Genomic DNA, 25,118 nt, shown 5'->3' with positions numbered 1-25,118 from the left:
GTTCTTTTCTTTAGCATTTATGTAACTAATTGTAGGTAGATGTCCAGCAATGAACCATCCCAGCTATGACATTGTAGAAGGTCGTTACTATTTCCGATTTCTTCCACGTTGGACAACCTTATAATTATGACATTTACAGGAGGGTGCTACTGGTTTGTATTCTAGATTTTTTTTTTAAGAAAAAAAAGTCCACCATGACTTTCACTCAACAACACAACCAAAAATCTAAACCCGCCTGCATTTCACAGCTGGGACTGGGTAAGCGGGGGCCGCGTGGGCGGCGGCGGGGAAGGCGCCCGCCCAGAATGCCGCCTGCACCGCCGCAAGCTGCACAAAAAACTCCTCCACCAGATGCAGGAGTTAGAAGCAGCGAGACGCGGCATCCAGGTGGCCCTGGAGGAGCAGCAGGTGAAACTACAAGTATTGTATACGTTCTCACACTTTGTTGCGTTGGTGACGGGTTGGGGTTGGTTAGTCGTGTGTGCTTACGAGCCTTAATGATGTTTTGAAGCGCGATGTTGTTTGCTTTGTTTTACCAGAATCATTTAGAAGTTATTTCTAACTTAACTTAATCGATGTGTGGACGACGGCACAACAATACCACTGGAATTTGTTGTAGTTGTAATAGGTGTGGTTTTAGTTAAATGTTTATCAAATATTTGATGTGCTGTCGACTGGACATTGGGCTTGTGTTTGTGTGTATAGAAAATGATAAAAATTAACGATGATGCTAATAATTATCTCGAATTATTACTATCTTACAATACTTGTAAAAACTACAAGAATTTAAATTCAAAATCGTTAAAAGTCTACACTTGCGCTTCATCACGCTTCGCCATATCTAATAAATGAACTCAACAAAATCAAATTCCCCAAACGTAGCTAAACACCACAAACTTTTGCCGTCTGTATCAGCGTGCCCGTTTCGGTCTGAAGGCGCGCATGGCGATGGTGGGCAAGCGCGACGCGGGGGCGAAGGCCGAGGCCTCCGGGCCGCCGGTGGAGGCCCGGTCCGTGAGCCCTATGCCGCCCGAGCTCGGCTCGCGACTCGGCGCCGCGCTGGTGGCACATATGCTGGCGGCTGATAGCGCCTCGGACGGGGATGCGCTGCTGTTGTGCGCTAAGGTTGGTGGTTTTGAGTATTTATAAGTTCTGAAAGTATATTTCACACGAGAAGCATCAACGAACATGATGTCTTTTGAGGTCATCCCTTCATGTAGCTGGGGGCTTAAGGTTGCCCTACATTATGGCAAACTGGAATCTGCAGTTCTATGCTGACATCGTAGGGCTATAATTGTGTATTGATATTATTTTGTTTGAGCGTAGAAACACAGAATAATAATAAGTACTACGTACAGAAGTTTTACTTCGCGAAGGTATTTAAAAAAATGTATGCTCAATGTCATTAACAATATGGTGTAATTTAGCCTGTCTCAAGAGTCAAGCACCATTTTGTTGACAAGCGTCAGTGATCGGCACTGCGCCGAAGCTATAGGGCTGACTTCGGTAAAATGATGTGACGTGAGGAGCCAAACTGCGGAAAATGGCGGAGGAAATACATGATTTAGCATGAATTATCATGAATAATATTAACTACTTATTTACCTCTCAGTGTCTTGAGGCAACTTAAAAAAGTACATTCTGAGTTTTTATTATTATTTAGGCAGTTAAATACTGCACAGTATTTAGTACACCATTTTCTGTATTTTCTTCCATCATACACAAGAATACGCGTGCGTGAGTCAATGTTCGCTCGTATGTGAGGCCTTGTCGAATAGTATCCTGTAGGTGGGCCATCGTGCGTGTTTTGTTTTCGATGTAAACTCGCGGAGATGAACAGGCCTGGTAGAAACTGAAAACAATTGCGTTTCAAATACGAAGTTTCTTACTGTTTGATGTTTAGGCTATGATTTTGAGCGTTTTTTTGTGATTCGCGTGATCGTTAAGTGATGGTTACTTTGCAGGTGGTGGGCCGTCTATGCTGCGTATGCGGCGGCGCAGGCCTACTAGAGCCGTCCGGCGTGCTAGGACTAGCGCGGCTGGCCGTCACGCTGCCGCCCTGGCCGCGCCACGCGCTCACCACGCTCTTACAGGTATGGCAATAGATTCGAGAGTGTTGTAGCATTGTAGAATGATTTTAAGATTTCCCATGACAATATGTAATGTATACTTCTTACAATAAGCTGAATGTTAAGAAGTACTACAAAACTGACACCCTAGCTATGTGTTAAAAAACAAAGTTGTGCAAAGTACCAAAAATGTGCACATGGAACAAGGAATGTAATTTGTCTGGAACAATTTTTTAAAACAGTTGCCTAAATAAAATGTTTTGTCTCCAGGACTTAGTAGAATTCGAAAGCGGCTCACCCAACACGAGCCCGTCCGCGTCGACGGAAGAGGCGTGGCCTGCTGCCGGCTCGTCGCGCTACCACGCCCCGCCCGCGCCCAAGCCACGCCCCAAGGGCGCCACTGTCGCAGGTATTATTCGAACATAATGTTGATGCATAATCGATAGTTAAATAGAGCTAAAAGTAAAGAATTATTCGATTAATAATCGATATAATTGATTGTTTGATTGATATGTTATAAACTAACATCGATAACGAATTTAATTGATATAATTCAAATTCAAATTGTTTTTATTGTGAAATCACAGGTAATCAATTTCGATACTGTCGATAGATACAGAAAAATCGATTAATTGTTCAATCGATTATGCGACACCGTTGTGCTTAGTTTTGTAAAGACCAATGTATGTAAATGGTGCTTCAATATAGAAATACTCCTATGGTGGCGGGAAACGTGAAGTTGATCAATTTGAAGCAGCTCATTGGCTTGGACTCTTTAGTCTCTGACATGTGATGTGTGCTACAATATTATGTGATCAATACAAGATAACGTTAATAGTTAAATGCTAGTCCTGTAATGAGTGTTAAGCTCTTGAAAAAATCGTAATTTGTTCACAAAGAGCAGATTTTAAAACCTAGGATTATGAATTCATTTCTAATTTTAATAATTGACTGATTAGTTTTTGCCATTCTGCATCAAGCAGACTTGATGAGAGATAGTAAAATGGCATTACAGAAACAAAAGAACAGTTCTCTGACATAATTAGAGATCTCACGTACAAAATTATTGTTTTTGCAGATGCGTTAGCCGATAGTTTTGGTCTGGTGAAGAGTAGCAACTTTAGCAAGCCCAAAATTGTCACACAAGGTACAGCAGTAACAATCAGTGCGGCTGCCGCGGTGGTCTGTTTGTCGCTTGCTTCTAAACATCGCGGTTCATACGGAGAAGTGTAGCTTGCACCACCTTATCATACATTACATTATTGCACTTCTAACTGGGGTGGGTAAATGTGACTGTCGGTCAATCTCCCGAAAATATCGCCCTTATTTAGTTTTGATTAGAGTTTATTGATAGTTTTTGCCATTATGACTGGTCTGGTTCCATTGACAAATATCATCACGAGGATTTTCTCGGGAGATTGTCTGCCGAAAGATGACGCAGTTTATGTGCTTCTTCCAAGTTTCTTAGGGCGTCTGCAAATATGCCGACTAGGCTGTTAGCTTAACGCACAGTACGATGTGCACTCATATGCCAAAGCCAGTGATAGTCCAGGAAAACACTTATAAGTGCTCTTAATCAATGAGCGTCTTAGGATTGCAGTTGACAATTTGCTTCAGCTCTAAAAAAATATGCACTTATGACCGCATTTAGTTACACAATGTGTCTTTACATCCATCCAAAATAAGCTCATCCTTTAGTTAACACAATTATCACAATAATTAGTAAGTTATTTTTATTTGCTTTTTTTAATGTAACATAACATTTAATACTCACATATGTACTGGCCACAATATTAGTGTTTTACAATATGAGAGTATAATGCCACTTTATACAGCAGAAGCAGACGACAAGCAGACTTCATTTATGGCACATAAATCGATAATATTGGAAAATAACAGCTTGATAATGCAATATGGACCCAACGCTTCATATTATTTGCACGCCATTTGCAGAAGTTGTTGCTCTCGACAGACAATGTACTTTTTACCCGACTACACCAGAAGGAGGGTTATTATATTGTGTTCTCAGTTACAAGACGTCGCTTTGTGTGTTTGTGTTAGGTTAGATCAGCAATGAAGTAGTGAAACAGCACAATCGCCTATGTATTAGAGGAATTTTAATACGCATCTTTGAACATAAACCTAGCAGCACACGATAGATGCTAGATGATGATAAACATAAAGTTCTACTTTAGCTTTTGCTTCGTTTATTGATATTTAGATATTTATCGATTTAATTAATCGATTAGTCATCTACATTGATGATATGATCACACTAAAACGACATAATTTTCCTGTGATGTGACTAACTCAACCGCGGGTAATCGTCTGCCATTTTGTAAGGTTTTGTCATCTCGGCCATTGCTACAGAGCGAGCAATTAACAATAACCATCATTCACCTCATACTACTTATGGTTGGGCCATACTTGAGCGGTGTTACGTAGCGCGGCATAAAATATTCCAATAAATCTCGAGAATGAAATTCGATTAACCAGTGGCCACAGGCTAGCTGCAGCGTCGAATGAGCAATCGAATCGAATAATATACATAATTCTACCCCCATGTTGTTTACCAAGCACTGTCATACACTATACTGACTGAGACTATTCTGTAAACTTGCCCGCGTGTCCAACATGCCACGACCCCAAAGTCAAACGAGATTGAATACTAATTCACTGGATTCAATGACAAGTTTGAAACCGTCTTTCCAATTAAAATAATTTAATAGTATACAGCGCCACTTAAATGCGTTCCCTTTTCTCAGACCATTATCCAAAAACTAACTGACTCCTATTTTGTCCATTCAGAATCGATCAAAGACATCGAGATAGAGGAGCATCTTGCTCAAGTGACGGAGTCGGACGACTCGGAGACCGAGGAGAAACTCGAGCAGTACTTCCTGGACGCCGTCGCCGTCAAGAAGGAGACCAGGAGCAAACTGGCCATTGACAATATCACCAGGTAGGTGCTTTGTACTGTGTATTAGAATTTTTTAAAGATTATTAGCAATTTGTATTGCACAAACTACTAATAGTCCCGTTAGCCCCTCGTGTTAAGCTAAATAAGCTTGTGTTACGAGTGGGCTCACCACAATAGTCGAGTGACGGTGGGATTCCAACCCGCGTTCCTAGAATCTCGAGTCGGCCACCCCAACCCCTTCACCGTATTGGAATTTACATGTTGTAGTTCTATGAACATGACTGTCCAAGGATTTAAAGATTTATGTAGACCGATGACCTCATAAAGGTAGCAGGAAGGCGCTAGGTGCAGGCCGCTACCAACCGGGCGATACGATTATGATAATCATTTAAAACTTACTACATACGTTATCTTATAAGTAACAGTCTAATTCTGAATGTGGAGTCCTAAACATATTTCGACACCATGAACTTGCGACCGAGAAGTCATAGAAAGACTAAACGTACGTGTCAACTTTCAGCGTGGTATCAGAATGCGGCGACGCTCGCCTTGAAAGCGGCGCGGGAGGCGCGGGCATCGCCGCCGAGGCACTAGCGAGGCGCGCCCTACTAAACACCGGCGGGGCGCTCGCCGCCGCTTTACGCGCGCCGACGCCGCCGCCGCCGCCGCCGCCCGCGCCGCCGCAGCCTACGTCGCCAAGCTCGCGACCGCATCCGCCGCTCACGCACACGCTGTATGACGTGTTCAGGCATCTGGCGCTGGAGTTCCACTATCAGGTGAGTTTATCGCTGGTTGCTCAGTCATAAAACTCATAATTTTCTTGCAAGTAGACTTTTAAAAAGCACTTACACGTCCCAGTACTAACTCCACCATTGCTTCGGGACAATAAATGAGCCCGTTCATGCGCAAATTATCAAATTCGCAAATTGTCAAGCGGTCGCAATGTGCCAGATTCTCACTTTGTCAAATTCGCAAAATGTCAAATGCGCAAATTGTCAAATTCGCAAAATGTCAAGTTTTAGAAATGTCTAGTTGTTTAGGTTTTAATAATACAAATCAAGTAATTAATTGGCAGAACTTTTAATCATTAAAATGTTAAGGTTTTTTTAAATATGAAACCGTAATATAAAGACATTTTTAAAATTTGACATTTTGCGAATTTCACAATTTGCGCATTTGACATTTTGCGAATTTGACAAAGTGAGCATCTGGCACATTGCGATCGCTTGACAACTTGACAATTTGCGCATGAACGAATGAGCCAGTGTTGAGAAAAAGCGTACAAGACGACGACAAGCGTATACAGATACAGTACACAAGGAAAAGTGTTGATCGCCGCAACTCTTCTTGCTGCGCCGCGTCTTTCCGTTCTATACATAGCCAAAACGCAAGGGTGTGAAACTAATCGAGTATAGTTTGGAAATGTCTTTTTTTACTAAGCTCTTCCAAACTATACACGATCAGTACGCAAAATTCGTGTATAGTCTGTAGTCACAGATTTACAAATAGGCACTACAAAATATACACGAGCAGTTTCCTATGGGTGCGTTCTGGCTATGTATATGTTACGGTTAATGTGATAAATTGAAAATTATTAATAATAACCGGTTATTATGAATAATTACCGACAGTCGCGGTAAAAGTGATAAATTAATCACATTTAACAGTGATTATTTAATAATTCAACCTTAGTATTAACAAATTTCATAAAAGAGAACAACATCTTGTGTACATGCTCGTGTACAGCCAAACTTTTGAACGTTTTGATATCATATATTAATATAATTTGGCATAATGAGTTTGGAATGTTTCTTGCATAATATTACTTTTCCATGATGCCTATAACATAATGTTTTGATTTAACCCTTTCAGACCTGGCGTCCACAATTGTAGACATAAAATATAAATCAAAATTATGAACTTAACACTGTACATTTGAAACTTAAGAGCCATTTCACAAAAATATTCCGCGCGAATTTAGCTACAAACTGTCAACGCAACGACAAAAGAGTAAAAAGAACGCCGAAATGGACAAAAAAATCTTGAGCCGTGACCGTATTAAGACTTAATATAAGTTATTAATTTTAAGGTAGAATAAGGTATTAAAACATGATAAATTAATTTAAAATTTTAATAGAGTTTATTTAGTCTTTTAAAGATTTTTATACTTATTTCGATTAATAATGAAACACGAATAGGTATAATATGTAAAATATATTATATTAAGTACAAAATAAAGACAGTCACATAGTGAAAAAAAATCTGCCCCCTTGCAGCTCCATCATCGGACCCTGGATATTATCATTTACCTAGACGAAGTATTCGTCAAGGCGAATTACACAAGCCCAAACTCCATAGGGTTCTATTGTTTTGTTATGGAGTTGCAATGGAGGTGGCCATTGCAACTCCTCCAGATCCATTATCAGACAGAGCTAAGAAATAAATAAATATGTCGTAGAATATTGATTGTCATGTAATTACTTAGTAATCATTTTAATAAAACCAAATAATAATAACAACATTAATTTTAAATGTAATAAATTATAATTTGATTTATTGTAAATGTCTAGTTATGTTATAAAATAGTTTGCAATAAGTAAAAGGAGTTGTATTGACCGTACCGAGACAGGTCGGGCGCTACCTAGCTAGGTTTGGGTGGGGATGGCTGTATAAAAGAACGAGCACGACCGTAGTCGTGGCATTCTGGCCTTACCCGCCGCTCGGTATTGTTGTCTCGGTCCTGTGTGAGACTGCTCGAATATTATTATTGTTATTATTGTATTCTTACCGAAATACAACAATCTATAGTGTAAAAACTATACATCGTTTTATTTAACTTCCTGGTGAAACATAATGTCCTGCCCCTTCTGACCGTTCTCCGACAAATATTATTATTATTTAACAAATAACTAAAATAAATTCATCTTACTATCTTTCTTCTTACAAGTCTTACTAATATTATAAATACGAAAGTTTGTATGGATGTTTCGATGTTTGTTACTCTTTCACGTAAAAACTACTGAACAAATTTTGATGAAGCTTTACAGTACAGTACAGCAGTAGGGGAACCTGGGGAGGGTTGATCACCCACTTTGATTATGCACTCTATTTTGTTTATTTTTTGTAGTATAGGAAAACTTTTTAAGCTAAACGATTTGGAAATTATCTATCTATTGATAGTTTGAATAAGAAGCAGATTGTGTCACAATTTAACTCATTATGTATTGAAACTCCTGATTGTAAACTTTTACCATGTGTCCCCGATATTAGGGAGACTTCTTCACCCTTGTTTGGGAGCCTTGATCCTGGGGAGATCAAGTCTCCCAATTGCGTGGGAGACGTGGTAAACAGATTTTTACCGTGTCTCCCCACGACTGATTATCATTGACTAAGTAACTCTATTTGCACTCTACAAAGCATATAGAAATAGAAAAACACACAACAAATAGCTATGTACCATACCTAGCATTGCTACAAGTTTAATTCCCACCAGTTAGATAACTTGATCCGCAGGGATCAAATCACCCATGATTGGGGACATATGGTAAACAGATTTTTAGCACGAATGTCAAATTCAGAGGGTTGATTCCTGTTTAATTCATTAACTTAATCCTTAGGAAATGAATTTGTGAGGAAATCAAATTCATGGTGATTCATGTCTTTTAATGATTAAATAGGGAACTGTATTATTTTTCCAATAACAACAAATTTTTAGTGATAATTCTTTTACTGTCCAAATAGTTAACATTCGGTATTAGAAATTGAAAACAAAAAGTTTCTTCTAAATATTAAGCTTATCTTTATAATAGACATTTTGACAATCACAAAGCAACCTTCAAATAATAGAATATTATTGTCATTTATCATTATCACGGTTATAGATTCAATTATAGGGACACCATATTGCTTTGAAGTCCCCTTCAATGTTTTTCCACCTAATACTGCAGCTACAGCATTTTTCAATTTTTTCTTGTCTATCGGTTTTCTCTTTTTTGATCCCCTCTTTGGTCGTATATTTTCGCGGCATTATTACCTAAAAAAATACATGTAATTATGACAGGTCAGAGGATTTACACTCAGATTTTTCGACGCCAAGGTAGACATGATCCCTCTCGGGGACACATGATCCCGGGATCATGTCACCCCCAAAGAAAAGGACAAAGTCTCCCCAAACATAGTGAGTTTATAAACCATGCCGTACTCAAAATGAATGTACATGTATTTCAAGTGAATCAAAGCTAATGTATACTCAAATAAACTACTAACAAAATAAACATAGTCACTAATAGCAATTACTTCATATTTTAATAAATAAATCCGACTAAAACTTACCGAAAATTAAATATCACACCGCGCGAATATTTCACCGTCCGCCATTTGCAAACCACTGACATTTGTTAAAGAGTGCTATGCTAGAGAGTGAAGTTAGGAATGAAGGAATCAGTGTTACCAGCTTAAAAAAACGTATCACGTTTGGTAAAACTTTTAAATAAAGTTACCAAGTGTCCCCTAGGGATCGACCCTCCCCAGGTTCCCCTACTAGGCAGTTTGTGTTCAACTATCACTCGGGTCGGACGTTCCTATCGCAAGACCGTTGGTTCACTCAGTTCCGATACGACTCTAGTGCTGTGTGTAATTATTCTCGTGAATACACTAAGTTTATTAATTTCTATGAGTGGATTTCATTTTGCCTGAGAACTACGTCATGAACCCTTAACCAGAAGACCCTGTCGCCAGCGACAGCGATGCTCATCCATCCCTGGCGTCGACCAGAATAACAATATATTTATGACGATCTGTAGCAAACTAAATTTAGTTTGCCGGTCTTTGTGGAAATCCTTGGGGGAGGCCTTTGTCCAGCAGTGGACGTCTTTCGGCTGAAACGAACGAACGAACGAACGAAAGCCGCGGGCAATACTACATATTCCATACTAGCTTTTTGCCCGCGACTTTTTCCGCGAAGAAGTGGAAACTGGTTCTAATAAAACTAAATTATTCTAAGAAATTATTAATTTTGTTATATGATAATATTTTTTAATATAAAACCTACAAATTATTAGGTATGTTTAAATATCTGAATACTTACAAAAGTAAAAAAACTAAAACCCAACTACGACAAAAAACGACGCTGAAAAAGTATAAAACAAGATTTTCAGAATACTGAACTGAACAAAGTTGCTAATGTAGTTGCATAGTAATTTTAATGTTTGGAAAACCGCAGTCACACGTTATCAAAGTGCTACGGTAGGTAGGTATATGTAACGTGTGACTACGCCTTTCCAAACATGAAAATTACTATGCAACTACATTAGCAACTTTGTTCAGTTCAGTATTCTGAAAATCTTGTTTTATACTTTTTCAGCGTCGTTTTTTGTCGTAGTTGGGTTTTAGTTTTTTTACTTTTTATTTATTATTTGTACTATTTTGGTGTTAAAGTGTATTTGTGGCGCATAATATTAAGAAAAGTTAAATTGATATTCAAAATGTACAAGTAAAGCGCTTTCAAATGATACCAAACACGGCATCTTTATCTTAACTTTATTTTTTTACTCTGTATGTTTCGTCCGCTAGAGGGCGCCACATTAGATTTTGTGAAACCCCATATAGCCTATAACCAGTGGACAATTAAGACGCTTCTAATGATATGTCATTTGTCGAATTCTGATAAGTAGTTTAGAAGTTACGAGGGAACAGATGAACATACATACATACATACATAGCCTGTCAAAATCATAACCCTCCTTTTGCTTTGCCGTAGTCGGGTAAAAATTATGATATCTTTCTACAACAAAATTGAAACATTTCCTTCGGGTGCTAAAATCACCAGGCTATTGTGTGCACACTCTGGAGCATACAACTTACAACTGGCCGTCGGAGAAGCATAGATTTCCCTTAAGTCTACTCCCGCTACCACATGGAACTCCGCTAAAACTCGTGAGCCAACACTTGTTTTTGTATCGAAAATTAGTATGAGCAGCGCACGCGGTTGCCCGTTGCAGGCTCTATGCAACCACGCTATTTTAAACCGTGGCCCTAAGCATGAGATGGGAAACTGCACTCTCTAGAATTCTCTTGAATTTGATGGTGTTAGGGGAATCCTAGGAATGAATACAGACTTTCCAATGGAATCTCCTCATCAATATTGAAACATTGCAACTTGCAATGCAATGTTTCGTTTTCATTTGTTGTATTATTGACTATTTCTTGATTTTTCAAACACGTGTCAAAATAAAAAAAATAATTTAAATCAAAAGCACTAAGGAATATTTAATTGATATCAACTTCGAAGCAAGCACAGATCACAGAAACTAAAGGGAAATGTGATAAGGGGGCGGAGCCGGTGTCGCAACAATATGCCCAAAAACAGAACATATTGCTTGTGATAGCAATGATGACAGCAGCGACGTTATAATGTAAACAGTTTACATTGCTTGCATACTACTAAAGATTATTCGAACGTTGAATACTGATACCGCAGTGGATAATGAGCACATATTTTGATTTCTTTGGCACTGAGTTTCGAACTCAGCGCATTACTTAGCATCTTTCTATATCTCTATGGAAGCAAGTTATCTTCAAAATAACATTCTACACCTTTTTAACCAAATACGAAGCACGTCATCTATCAATAGGGAATATATTTTAGAAGTTAATAAATTATGCATAAAATAACACTTTAGTTAAATCATAGAATTTCTAAAAACTAGTACTGAAATCGTACTGGAAACAATAAAATAATATTAATATGTTATCTAATTTATTTATTAAACGACCAATTATCGAAGATTTTGGAGTAAAGTTTTTGAAAATATTTTATAGCCAACATAGGAAACATTTAGTGAAAGAATTTCTTTTCGGAGCCTATTGCCTTCAAACAAACAAATAATCAAATCTTTCCTCTTTTATTACTATTGATTTAACAACAAAACTTCCCTCTCGAAACAAAACGGTTCTTTTTCTTCTTCACGAAACAAAACTCAAAGCGGATAAATAAATAAACAAATCTTTGGACAATTTCACAATGCCATCTAGTCCCAAAATAAGCAACTAATATGCTTGTGTTAAGGGTGCTAGCTTAATGGATATACTATGTACTTACAACCTTTTTTATAATTTATTTATTAAATTAAATTCATACATAAATACATAGTTACTCCCAGTCCCGTCAAAGAAATTAAATTTCATCATTTCAATTTCTGCTCGGCCGGGAATCGAACCCGGGACCTCTCGGCATATTAGTCCGTTTCGAACCACCAAACGGCAGACTCAAAACGGACCTCCCGGCATAGTATCAAAAGTATTTGGTCGCCGTATAAATCTCCGCTTCATGACACGAACACACGTAAACGTCATGGCGGGAAAAATGACACAGGTCCTGCCTTGACGGGCGCTCGCGCCGTACTAATCAATGTCGGCTTCCGCATTGTAATTTATACCGATATTCACATCAATATTTTGACAAAGTAGTTACTAATATTTAAACAATAACTGTGGAAATAAATTCTCCAATGAATATTCTTTATTTTGGGATACTTTTATTGCTGTTATTGCTGTGTATTAAAACCAAAAATCACGATCAAAATGTGACGTAAATCTTAAAAATTTGCCAAAATATTTTTAGATTTTACTCAATAATGGTAATGAAATTCAAGAATCCGTTTGATTATTGGACTACAAGAATATATGTCCGATGATTTCTATATATTTTTAAGCATATTATACGAGCATAAATAATAGATACAGGACTTTGAAATTGAGTCTGCGGCAATTTTTCCGTAAAATGGTTGTGGGAGATGGGGTACTGAGAATTAATCAAAAGAGTTTTAGTAAATCCGTTACATTATTGGTCAACAACAAGGATTGAACTATCTTTCGCAGTAATTAAATAATCTCTGGGTGTTGCTTAAGATAGTAATTCATGCTTCCAAAATCTTAGAAATTTGCACGAAAATGTAAAATGGCTCTTAAAACGGTTGTCTTCATTTGTTCACATAATAAACTACCTAATTCAGTACTTTTTACGCCATCTCTCATGGTATAATAGCACTAATTGACAAGTTTCAACCAGTGCCCGAGCGTGATTTGAACTGTGCAGGTGAGCTCTTTATTTTATTTCGAAAAAATATGAAATAGTAACAGATATCTTCTGTAATAAATACTAGCGTGTATTTATTATTACAAGGGACACATGGAACATACAATTTGTGTATTTTGTGTTGTCTTTGTATTACTAATCTCGAGTTTTAGATTTGTACTCAAATGATCCCATCAGGAGGCAACTGAGCATTTTGAAATTGTTCCAAGTGATAACGGTTTTATTGTAAATTCTTTTTTTTTTCAACTTTTTTATTGTTCAAAAATACATTTATGTCAGAAATAATATAATATATTTATGTTATGTATTAAATAATTATTTAAATCATTTTTTTTATATCCAGATTATATACTGTCAAAATGTTCTCACCAGAGGCCTTGAGAACACTTGATGACGGAAATCTTTCTGATTTTCTGCTATCTTCAGATGACTAAGAGAAATTTGGAGAAGCCATTGATCTATTCCTCGAAATTATTGACAGTATGTCTACCTCGGACAAACGATTCAGCTAGGTAGGCCCAATTTCTAGAAAGAGGTCAATCGTCGAATCCAACTCGGTTGGGCAGCGTTCGGGCAATTACGCAACATCTTTTCGTCCAAAATACCTCAGTGCCTGAAGACTAAAGTGTAGGTACAACCAATGTGTGTTACCATTAACGACTTATGGTTCGGAAACGTGGCCTCTCACTATAGGCCTTATACAGAAGCTCAAAGAGGCACAGCGTGCTATGGATAGGGCTATGCTCGGTGTTTCTTTACGAGATCGAATCAGAAATGAGGAGATCCGTAAACGAACTAAAGTCGCTGACTAGCCCGACCGATTAGCACGCTGAATGTGCAATGGGCAGGGCACATAGTACGCAGAACTGACGGCCGAAGGGGCAGCAATGTTCTGGAGTGGAGGCTGTGTACCGGAACAACGCAGCGTGGTACGTCCACCCACAAGGTGGACCGACGATATCATAAAGGAAGCAGGAAAGCGCTGGACGCAGGCCTCTACCAACCGAGCAACATGGAAACCATTGGGGGAGTCCTATAGGACTTCATTCCTATCCTGTATTCAGCAGTGGACGTCCTATGGCTGAGATAATGATATGATGATGATGATGATGAAAGAAGACATTTAATTTTGTTATTTAGATAAAAAAAAGTTTTTTTTTTATAAAAACTAATTAAAAAGAGTTCCGTAAAAGTAAGTTCTATTATTTCAATAACACTGTTAATCCTATAAGTTTTTTTCACGTGAGACGGATGGCCACATTTGTAGACATAAAAAGAAAATGCATTTTCTCGAAAAGTATAACACTAGGATTTTTTTCATTATTTTATTCTTACATACCTTACTATACTTTAGTTGCATAAATTTTACTAAATTGATCGGGTGAAAAAAAATAATTCAGGTCTGAAAGGGTTAAAGTGAAAAATAGGTTAAGGTGCGGCGGGGGTGGCCCTTGGGCCACCCCTAAGCCGCCTATTTGGTTTTATACACACATAAATGACCTCATATTAATCACATTAACCAAATCATGCGGTAATTATTCATAATAACCGGCGATTATTCATAATTTTCACATTTATCACTTTGACCGTAACATATAGAACGGAAAGACGCTGCTGCGCAATCTATAACACAACAGTTTCTCAGAAAACTTCTACCCCGCCATGTCAATTCTATAAAATGTCAATTCAGTCTTTTTATGTAAATGCTTTTGACATTGCTATCGCAGACTTGATAACACTCGCTTCTTCTGATGACGTCACTAATTCGCTCCTGTCTCCAGATGGACTGCACGTTCATGGAGAACGTGATCGCCCTCTGGCTGACGCTGCACGGGTCGGCGTTACTTTAACACTGAACACTGATAACGCGTCACTTTTCATTACGTCACTAATTCGTCCTTATCTCCAGATGGACTGCACGTTCATGGAGAACGTGATCGCGCTCTGGTTAACCCTCAACGGGTCGGCGTGGGGCGGCGCGTGGTCGCTGGCCACGCTGGCCGTGCCCGCCGACATGCCGCGCGTGCGCTTCGCCCCAGACACCGTCAACGCGCTGCTGCAGTCGCTGTGCACGTGAGTACACTTGTAGCTCAAGGCTCAAGCTCAAGGTTTGCACGCTGACTCTCAACGGGTCGGCGTGGGGCGGCGCGTGGTCGCTGGCCACGCTGGCCGTGCCCGCCGACATGCCGCGCGTGCGCTTCGCCCCAGACACCGTCAACGCGCTGCTGCAGTCGCTGTGCACGTGAGTACACACTTGTATAGTCTGGTCCGGGAGCACGTAGAATCTTGTCCAATGACCCCAAGCTACCCATCCTTATCGCTCACGCGTAATTATGTTGCTGTCGCGCTCGCACACTCACTGCGGGCGCCCGTCGCACAGTCGCGACAGCAATATAATTAGGGTAGGTTGGGGTCATTGGACAATATTCTACGTGCTCCCGGACCAGACTATAGCTTAAGGCTCAAGCTCAAGGTTTCCACCAATGTGGAGCGTAGCAGAGCAGGGAAGTGTGTTGAATTAATCAATCAGATTTCATTATTTCCACTTCTCGTCTTCGCTCCGTACAGCTCCACTCAACGTCGCTGTCAAATTCTATAGAAAAAATTGACGATCCGACACTTCTCCGCTCCGCTCCGCTTTGGTAGAAATCGGGCCTAAAACTTGCACAGGTACACGCCTAATAATACATGCCCGCATGTGGAAACCCGTCGCACGCGTCTGCGCCGCACTGCGCTGCGCCCGCGCAAGTTTGAGCCCTACGCTCAAGCCCTACCCCAAATAAAAAAAATCTACAACCCATAGAACACCGGACTATACAGATTGAAATACAACTAAACTAGGATCCTCCCGGAAAGACTCAAATTGTGGTATTTGTTTTCAGATTGGAAAACGTATCGCTGAGGTGTTGGGTGTTATCCATGCAAACCCTCGCCTGGATCACTAATTTGCCTTTGCAGGTTTGTAAAACTAACAATAATTTTTCAGCTTTCGTAACTTTCAAAATCCTCTTTCTGTAACTAACATTTGTCATTATTCGCAGATGGAAGGCAGCACTCAAACGATGGGTCGAGTGATACTCGAATGCGAGCACTTCGTACCAGCTGTGGTGAAGTTCATCACCATGAATGTTGCTACAGATGGTGCTGTGATATCCTCGGAACCTTATCTCGTAAGTTTGATACTTATACATTGCATAAATACATTATGTAGTGACTTTTTGATGAGAAAATGAGCGTCAGATTTAAAAAAAAATGACGTTAGTACGTAATTAGTTACGGTTTTGAAACCCATATATTGAGGTTGAGCACAATAACCAAAAAATGGTTTTTATTATAATTTGTATGCTCTCCTCGTCATCCGCTTTGCAACGGAGGGAAGTCGAACCTTAACTTCGAACTCCTCCTATGTTCTACTGATTAATTTCATTGTAGGTCCAATGTTAGTTTAACTTTCCCTTCAACTTAAACTTGACCTTCATTGGTTGGGTTTTATTGGCGGTCAAGCTGTAGATCCTGGCTACACAGGAGTTGCAGCGGTGGGAAAGAGAGGTGGGAATAGTCCCGTAATATCAGAGTAAATACAAATGAGTAGGTCATCTTCATAGAAACGCCCGAGCGCGGTTTGTATGTGAGCGCGCCAATACGTATGCCGCGCGCACGCATACACTGATAATAATGTTCTTTCATTATATTGTTGCCATACCTCAATCTTTGCTGGTCTTGAGTCCAGCGAAGTTATTCGTGTGCCACGATGGATCATGAGTTGTGAGATTGACACTATCGTTTGAGTCCAGGAAAGTTATTGGTGTGACACGAAGAACACGAATTATGCAATTGACACTGTCGTTTTGCATAGGGCGGAGCCACAATCGGCGCGGGCGCAGGCGCCGCGTCCGCCCTCCACGCGTTGCTGTCGCGCGTGGTGTGCGCGCGCGGCGCGGCGGGCGCGCTGGCGTCGCTGCGGATGGTGGCGAGCGTGTGGCGGCGCGGCGGCGAGCCCGGCCAGGCCTACGACCTGCAGGCCACGCTGCTGCGCCTGGCGCTGTCCATCCTGCAGCTGCTCAGCGGCCGCCACACGCAGCATGCGGTCGCGCTGCTCGACACCGTCGGTGAGTGGCTGACGGTTTGACTGGCTGGGAGACTAAATAGACAATTTGACACCATTCTCCAATAATTAGAAATCACAACTTTTCTAAAGAGACACTTCATTCCTAAATTACCTGTAAATTACGTAATTGAAAAAAGTAGTTTATTTGAGTTGACAAAATAGTGACGTCACTTGCTTGCAGTGCCATACAAAATCTATGGGAGAGTTTCGTTTTGACAGTTTTAAAAAGTACGTCAATTGATTGGTGGTGTCAACATGTCTATTGTATATTAGATCCCGTTCACCAATTATTCCAAGACAACATTTCTGAAATAACATAACATTACCTACTTCCACTCGGTCGTTATGACTGTGCACCTGGCAGCCGTGACGTCACATTGACGCTCCGGTGCGGACGGAGCGAACGCGGCGAGGGAGACTCGCATTTCAGCGTAGTATGCGTTTAGCTCGATCGGATTGTAACAGTGATTTCACCAGCCTGCATATACAAAATTTGTGAGATAATTATGTTTTGACATCTCTTAATGATACAACGCACGTCAATCGATTGGCGCTGTGCTGAGCTTTTTGGCGCAGCACAAAGCGTCATAACATTCTTGTAGCATCGAGGAACGATGTATAGTATCTACATAAGTGACGTGCAGCGCAGTGCCATGTAAGGGAGAAGCCACACGGTGCGGTGCGGTCGTCGCCGCTGCGGCGTCCTGCTTATCTTCTTCTTCTTTTCGTGTCGACAACAAACCTACACAGTGTCAGCCCAAAACTCCGCCACAAGAGTGGCGTTGTCAGTAGCACTCATCAAATCCTCCTGAGTGCAGTTGCTTGGACACTCAGGGCATGACATCAGGTGCTTCATCGACTGGGGAACAAAACCGCACCTGCACTCCGTGCTCAAGCCATCCAAGAATCCCTGGCCAGATTGTCCTTACTACGGCCAACCTGCGTCCGAAGTCTATTTAAAGACTTCCAGGTAAGCCAGGGGAGCTCATGTCCAGGTGGAGGACTCTCAGACATAGGGACAAAAGGGCAGGGGAGATCAGCTCTCTCGCGCCATAACCTGCATCTCTCTTTTGACCGATCGTCATGAAGGAGAGGGGACACACTTTTTACGAAATTGCTTCGGCTTTTTAGCCTTTGAGGCACAGGGTCGTAATTGAAAAGTGGGTGCCGTGTGTCACTCAGCATGGCCGATTTCTCGGAGGAGGCCGCGACGGTTCTGCGGATCTCTGGGGGCGCTATTCCAGCCAGCGGATACAGCATTTGTACCGGTGTCGGTTTTAGGCAACCAGTAATCAACCGGCAGGTTTCATTCAGTGCTGTATCTACTAGCTTGGCATGGGCTGAGCGGCTCCTTACGGGGCTCGCATATTCACCTGCTGAAAAGGAAAGCGCCAAACCAGTCCTGCTTATAAAACTCAATGATATGCCAGACGGTGCGTCCCGGCGCCGCACCGTAACGTGTGGCTTTTCCCTTACGTGCCGCTTAAAATTCGTTTCTTCACTAACAGCACTTTATTCCCCAGCTCACATGTCAGCCGGCTGGGTGCGCGAGAGCAACAGCTCGCGCGGCGAGGCCGGGTCGGAGGCGCGGCTGTCGGGGCTGCTGGCCGACGTGCTGGGCGGCGGCGGCCGGCGCGCCCCGCTGCGACGCGCCGTGCTGGCCCAGCTGCTGCACTACTGCCGCAAGCTGCTGGCCGTGCCCTACCCGCCGCCCGCGCCGGTGAGTATTGTTAGGCTTTTAACAGATGCTCTGTTTACCCCAATATCAAGGTCTACCTTGATATCAATACAAAATGCATGCTGCATGAGCTGCAGTTGCAGCAGCCGCACCACACTAGTCTAGCCAGTGAGTCCCTGCAACATTTTGTCAGACTCAAGAAAGCAGACTTCTATGCGGTCTACGTCGTTGCGATTGTCGTCTGCAAACTTGGAAAGCGATTATCGCATGACAGGCGGTTGGTAATAGAAGAAAAACAGTCGCCCGTCAACCGAATCAAAAGGTGAATTCATGACGCAAGCTGCTGGCGGTGCCCTACCCCCAGCTTGCGCTGGTGAGTTCCACATTGTTGAGCATCCAACGCTTTTCATTACAACTTTTTGGAGCTCATTACCCCGTTGTACTCAGGGTTGGTACTCGGCGTCGCTATGCCGTTGCGCCAATGCCGTGTCTAACTGTAAAACCACACAGGTGTTCGTTTAATAACTTTATTTTCCAATTCCAGTCTGGATCAAGTCCGAACATGTCCACTGGCGAACAATCACAAACGGACGAGAGCAAAGCGCAGCACTCGCAGCAAGCGTCTACTAATGTGGAAGACGAACGCAAGCAGCAAGCTGCGAGAACGCCTTGCCACGCTGACACAGGTAGATACACCCTAATATTATCTGCACAAGGTTCATTGTTGAAATGCGCGGGCGCAGCACTCATAAGATGCTGCCCCCAACGATAATCAACCCTATTTATTAATATTTAAGGTCGATTTTTATCAAGGAAAGAAAATTAATCAGTACCTAAAATCCATCTTCTTTGTCCACAGTACTACAACACCCGCTTATTATGGAGAGATTCTACAGAACGCTGTCCATGTGCGACGGCATGAGCAACCTATTTTTGAACTCTGGTAAATATTTCATACTTTAACTTATTATCTGAAGTTAAACTTATTATATCAAGTGTTTGAAACATGTTTCTTATTTATTGCCTTTTATATTCAGGAATGAACTCAGAGACGGCTGGCGACTACGCGTCTCTGAAGGAGGAGGTGTTCTGGCTCGTAGCCACCATCCCTAGCGTGGCTGCCAACCCTGTGCTGATGGTTTCTAGCATTATGGACTTTCTCAGTAAGTAACCATTGCTTTGCGTCTTCATTACCTCCGTAAAAAGGGTTAGTTTATTTTTGCAACTAGGCTTTTGAAACTCTTTCATTTGATATAAACTTGAGATTTCGAAATACATTTTTTTTCCCAGAACCACACAGTTACTAAATTGAGAATTAGATGCCGATTGAGCTTAGTTCTTTACCCCCCTTACAATGAATGTTTTATAATGACACTAGCGGCCGCCCGCCACTTCGTACGCGTGGATCCTGTTTTACCCCCTTTTCCCGAATTTTCTTTGCTATAAACCTCACGGAGCCCGAGACCTTTCCAACGAATGCAAAACCGTGGAAATCGGTTCGTGCGTTCTGGAGTTATAGCGTCAGGGAGGAAAACCCGACTTATTTTTATATAGTAGATTTCCATACTAAACGTTAGAGTATAAGTTTTATTAGGAAGGGGGTAAGTCTTTATGTATTCTTGTAGATGTGAACCCACTAGTTATTCGCCACTTTCCGCGGGATAAACTTGGCCTTCACTGGTTGGGTTTTTATTGACGGTCAAGCTGTAGATCCTGGCTACACAGGAGTTGCAACTTGGGAATAGTCCCGTTAGTTATGCGCCATGGTGCTAAACTGTCCTATCTTTTGTTCAGGGAAAGAAGAGGTCGTCCACCTATCTCAAGCCATGCAGCAGCTCATCATCCGGCTGTTGGACAAGCCCGAAGCGCAGGCGGCTTTCATCGAGGCCGGCGGGCTCGAGCTGGCTGTCGAGAAGCTCACCGCCTGCCATCTGGTAAGCTACCGGGTTACTTCAAACTTGACCTTCACTGGCTAGGTTTTTATTAGTTGTCAAGCTGTAGGTCCTGGCTACACAGGAGTTGCAGCGGTGGAAAAGATGAGAGGTGGGCATCGTCCCGTTACCGGGTTACTTCGTTCGTTTATGTCAGCCAAATGACGCCCACTGCTGGACAAAGTCATCTCAATCAAATGCCACCACCACGACTGGCATGATTATTACATTACTCACTTCATCCAAGGTCAATTAGGTATGCATTTTAAGGATGCTATTCCCGACCAGCGGTACGAAAGGTGCCATTCTGAAGTGGATTGAAGCTGCAATACTTTTTCAGATACATCTTGTATACTGGCGACTTTGGTTTGGACAAACGTTAGCACGTATACCCAGGCTTCTCCGACGGTAAACGAAACACAGCCACGTGATATTTAACGGAAATAAGACTTTATTTGAACTCTGAAGTAATTTTCAATTTCCAATCCATTTCTTTTGCAGTCAGGACCGAGCAACAGCCAGGGGCTAGTGTCCTCGCTGATGAACTACCTGAAGCTGCCGCCGCAGCTCATCAACCTTTCCACGCCCGCTACCAGCAGCAAGAAGAACCAGCCGCCCGTCATCGAGACCACTAACGGGCTCGTCAACATCGCGCCGCTGTGTAAGTCAACAAGAATGACCTTTTCTTCTACTTCAACCTAAAGGGAGGGTTACTGAATCGCGTTTGCATCGCGACAGAAACTCGACAGTATTGCGTTTGCATCGCGACAAAAGCGCGTTTATGTGGGCGAAGGCACATAGCTAGCGATCACATTACGACTGTATCGATGCTAACGTCGCTACTGCATCGCTACAAAAAATCGCCGTGGGCGAGGGGCCAAAGACGTCACGAAGGTCGCCCCAAACATTTCTACGATGAATGGTCCTGCGCGGCGCCTGACGCCTTTGTCTTTCCTGTGTGACCTATACAAGTTGATAAATTCCTTGAATACTCATTATCTCGTTGCAAACAATACAAAAAAGCTTCTATAATTTTTTAGTCTCTATTAGACGAGAAATAAAACATTTCATTATTACTTGTTTCTTCTTCAGCAAGAAAGGTGATCATTCAATATTTTTCTACAACTTTGTAAGATTGGCCGCTGTATGATATTTCCACTCTAGAATCTAGCTTCCTTGACCGTTGGATTATCCACTCTTGTTATCTTTCACCTGTCCTTTTTTTTCTTTATACTATAAAACCTTGGGGGAGGCTTTTGTCCAGCAGTGGACGTCATTTGGCTGAAACGAACGAACTATAACGTAATGTGATTGTCGCAGGTTCGGTGTCGTGCGGCAACCCGACCGCGCAGGCGGCGGACGTGCTCCTAGAGGGAAGCGGCACGAGCAGCGGGCGCGGCACGTGCGCGGCGCGGCGAGTTCGCGCGGCCGCCTGGTCCTACCACTTCTTCAGCGCTGACGACACGTCGCTGGCTCTCACGCTCACGCTGCCCTACGCTGCGGCCTTACACGAGCTACAGTTGCAGCCGCATCTTACTAGTCTAGCCAGTGAGTCACAGCAACATTACTACTGTACTGTACTTACTACAGCCACTTCTTTAGCGATGATACGTCTATGGCGCTCACGCTCACGCTCACGCTGCCCTACACCGCGGCCTTGCACGAGTCTAGCCAGTAAGTCGCTCACGCTGCCCTACGCTGCGGCGCTGCATGAGCTGCAGTTGCAGCCGCATCTTACTAGTGTAGCCAGTGAGTCATACCAACATCATTATTATTGTGTCAGTCACTTCTTCAGCGCTGATGACACGTCGCTCGCGCTCACGCTCACGCTGCCCTACGCTGCGGCGCTGCACGAGCTGCAGTTGCAACCGCATCTTACTAGTCTAGCCAGTGAGTCACAGCAATACTTTATTTTATTTCCAAACTCACAACATTTGAGTTCTGTCCGCAAACTTGGAGGACGACTATCAACCGTGGATGCAACCCGCCGAGGCTGCGACTGACCGCAACCTGCGCGATTCTATAAGTTGTGCTCGCTGCGGATGTAAACTGCGTCGTAAAATATGTCTGGTAGTTCAGGGCCAGGTTGAAGACAAGAGAGCACGCGGTCGATCGCCAACCCGCTGGATAGACGCCATCACAGTGACCACTGAGTCCACCATGGTCCAGTGTACTCGTGACGGCTCTAACCGTCATAAATGCTACCCTCGGACATGACACGACCCCTTTGACAAGAGTGCCCGACTAAGAAGAAGAAATATGTAATTCAGTTTTTATCTGTATTCTATAGGAGCTACGGGCCCGCAACCGCGGCAGGTGCGAACGTCAATCTCTCCGTTAGTTCATAGACTAAAGTAGCAGAAGCTAAAATTTCTTTTTGTGCGCAGCGTGCCCAGGCGCCGTGGGCATCGAGGCCGGCTGCGGCGACACGGTGGCGCCGCTGGGCCCGCCGCAGTGCACGGCCGGCATGACGTTCATCCGCCTGGCGCTGGCGCGGCCCGTGGTGTGCTCCACCGTCCAGCTGCGGCTCTACCGCCCGCGCGACTCGTCCAACATGGGCCTGCTGCAGCTGCGGCTGCTCGTGGCGCCCGCCTTCAGCCCGCACGCGCCGCCCGCGCCGCCGCCCTCGCCGTGAGTACCGCGTGACGTCACCAGCGGCCGTGTGCCCGCCGTGCTGCGGCTCTACCGCCCGCGCGACTCGTCCAACATGGGCCTGCTGCAGCTGCGGCTGCTCGTGGCGCCCGCCTTCAGCCCGCACGCGCCGCCCGCGCCGCCGCCCTCGCCGTGAGTACCGCGTGACGTCACCAGCGGCCGTGTGCCCGCCGTGCTGCGGCTCTACCGCCCGCGCGACTCGTCCAACATGGGCCTGCTGCAGCTGCGGCTGCTCGTGGCGCCCGCCTTCAGCCCGCACGCGCCGCCCGCGCCGCCGCCCGCGCCGTGAGTACCGCGTGACGTTAGCAGCGGCCGCGTGTGCCCGCCGTGCTGCGCCGCTACCGCCCGCGCGACTCGACTCGAGACAGGTTTTATACTACTGATCTACGGAGGCGTGAAAGCTGACAATGCTAATACGGTCACTGTTGGAACATCGTCGGACTTCAGCCAGCAAAATGCATAAATGCTTTGATATTGGATTTTGACATCCCGCAGGAACAACTGGGCGTGCGTGATATCCGTGTGCACTCGCGCCCGCTCCGGTGCCATTAACGCGCTCTGTGGTCGCGCTAAGACCTGTGTTTCTCTATTTTAATTGACTGCGTTGTTTCAATGCAGTCCCAATTCTTACTAACAAAAACGCCCCCTTGTCCCACTAACAACTATGTCGGACGAGCAGCGCCACCGTATTAATAGTACCGGTTCCCGCAGGAACAACTGGGCGTGCGTGATATCCGCGTGCACGCGCGCGCGCTCCGGGGCCACGCGCTGTGTGGTCGCGTTAAGACCTTTGTTTCTCTATTTTAATTGACTGCGTTGTCCCAAAGCAGTCCTAATTCTAACTAACAAAAACGCCCCCTTGTCCCACTAACAACTTTGTCGAACGAGCAGCGCCACCGTATTCATAGAAGCGTATCCCGCAGGAACAACTGGGCGTGCGTGATATCCGGGCGCCGGCGCTATATCAACGCGCTGTGTGGTCGCGTTAAGACCCGTGTTTCTCTATTTTAATTGACTGCGTTGTTCAATTGCAGTCGTAATTCTAACTAACAAAAACGCCCCCTTGTCCCACTAACAACTATGTCGAACGAGCAGCGCCACCGTATTGATAGTACCGGTTCCCGCAGGAACAACTGGGCGTGCGTGATATCCGCGTGCACGCGCGCGCGCTCCGGCGCCATTAACGCGCTGTGTGGTCGTGTTTCGACTCGTACCCGTGTTTCTCTATTTTAATTGACTGCGTTGTCCCAAAGCAGTCCTAATTCTTACTAACAAAAACATCACTTTTTCCCACTAACCACTATGTCGAACGAGCAGCGCCACCGTATTGATAGTACCGGTTCCCGCAGGAACAACTGGGCGTGCGTGATATCCGCGTGCACGCGCGCGCGATCCGGCGCGACGCGCTGGGGCGCGGCCGCGGGCGCCGGCGCGATCAACGCGCTGTGTGGTCGCGTTAAGACCCGTGTTTCTCTATTTTAATTGACTGCGTTGTCCCAATGCAGTCCTAATTCTAACTAACAAAAACGCCCCTTTGTCCCACTAACAACTTTGTCGAACGAGCAGCGCCACCGTATTTATAGTACCGGTTCCCGCAGGAACAACTGGGCGTGCGTGATATCCGCGTGCACGCGCGCGCGATCCGGCGCGACGCGCTGGGGCGCG

General features: G+C 43.6%; 1 protein-coding gene across 1 annotated transcript in view; it reads left to right on the top strand.

Moving 5' to 3' along the window:
• LOC135080900 (baculoviral IAP repeat-containing protein 6) overlaps positions 1-25,118 on the top strand; it is a 74,787-nt gene that overhangs the window by 22,100 nt on the left and 27,569 nt on the right. The window contains exons 18-36 of the mRNA XM_063975630.1: positions 249-420; positions 916-1,125; positions 1,965-2,093; positions 2,340-2,478; positions 3,148-3,216; positions 4,878-5,031; positions 5,510-5,765; positions 14,994-15,157; positions 15,967-16,042; positions 16,126-16,254; positions 16,941-17,193; positions 18,716-18,912; positions 19,415-19,556; positions 19,730-19,813; positions 19,908-20,033; positions 20,665-20,804; positions 21,303-21,462; positions 22,122-22,349; positions 23,189-23,432. Coding sequence (XP_063831700.1) covers positions 249-420; positions 916-1,125; positions 1,965-2,093; positions 2,340-2,478; positions 3,148-3,216; positions 4,878-5,031; positions 5,510-5,765; positions 14,994-15,157; positions 15,967-16,042; positions 16,126-16,254; positions 16,941-17,193; positions 18,716-18,912; positions 19,415-19,556; positions 19,730-19,813; positions 19,908-20,033; positions 20,665-20,804; positions 21,303-21,462; positions 22,122-22,349; positions 23,189-23,432 — 3,072 coding nt within the window. The remainder of the gene's footprint in view (positions 1-248; positions 421-915; positions 1,126-1,964; positions 2,094-2,339; positions 2,479-3,147; positions 3,217-4,877; positions 5,032-5,509; positions 5,766-14,993; positions 15,158-15,966; positions 16,043-16,125; positions 16,255-16,940; positions 17,194-18,715; positions 18,913-19,414; positions 19,557-19,729; positions 19,814-19,907; positions 20,034-20,664; positions 20,805-21,302; positions 21,463-22,121; positions 22,350-23,188; positions 23,433-25,118) is intronic.

Source organism: Ostrinia nubilalis, chromosome 18 (assembly GCF_963855985.1).
Source record: "Ostrinia nubilalis chromosome 18, ilOstNubi1.1, whole genome shotgun sequence".
Classification (NCBI taxonomy): domain Eukaryota; kingdom Metazoa; phylum Arthropoda; class Insecta; order Lepidoptera; family Crambidae; genus Ostrinia; species Ostrinia nubilalis.
Note: the sequence above shows the minus strand (reverse complement) of the source record. Positions and strands in the feature narration are given on the sequence as shown.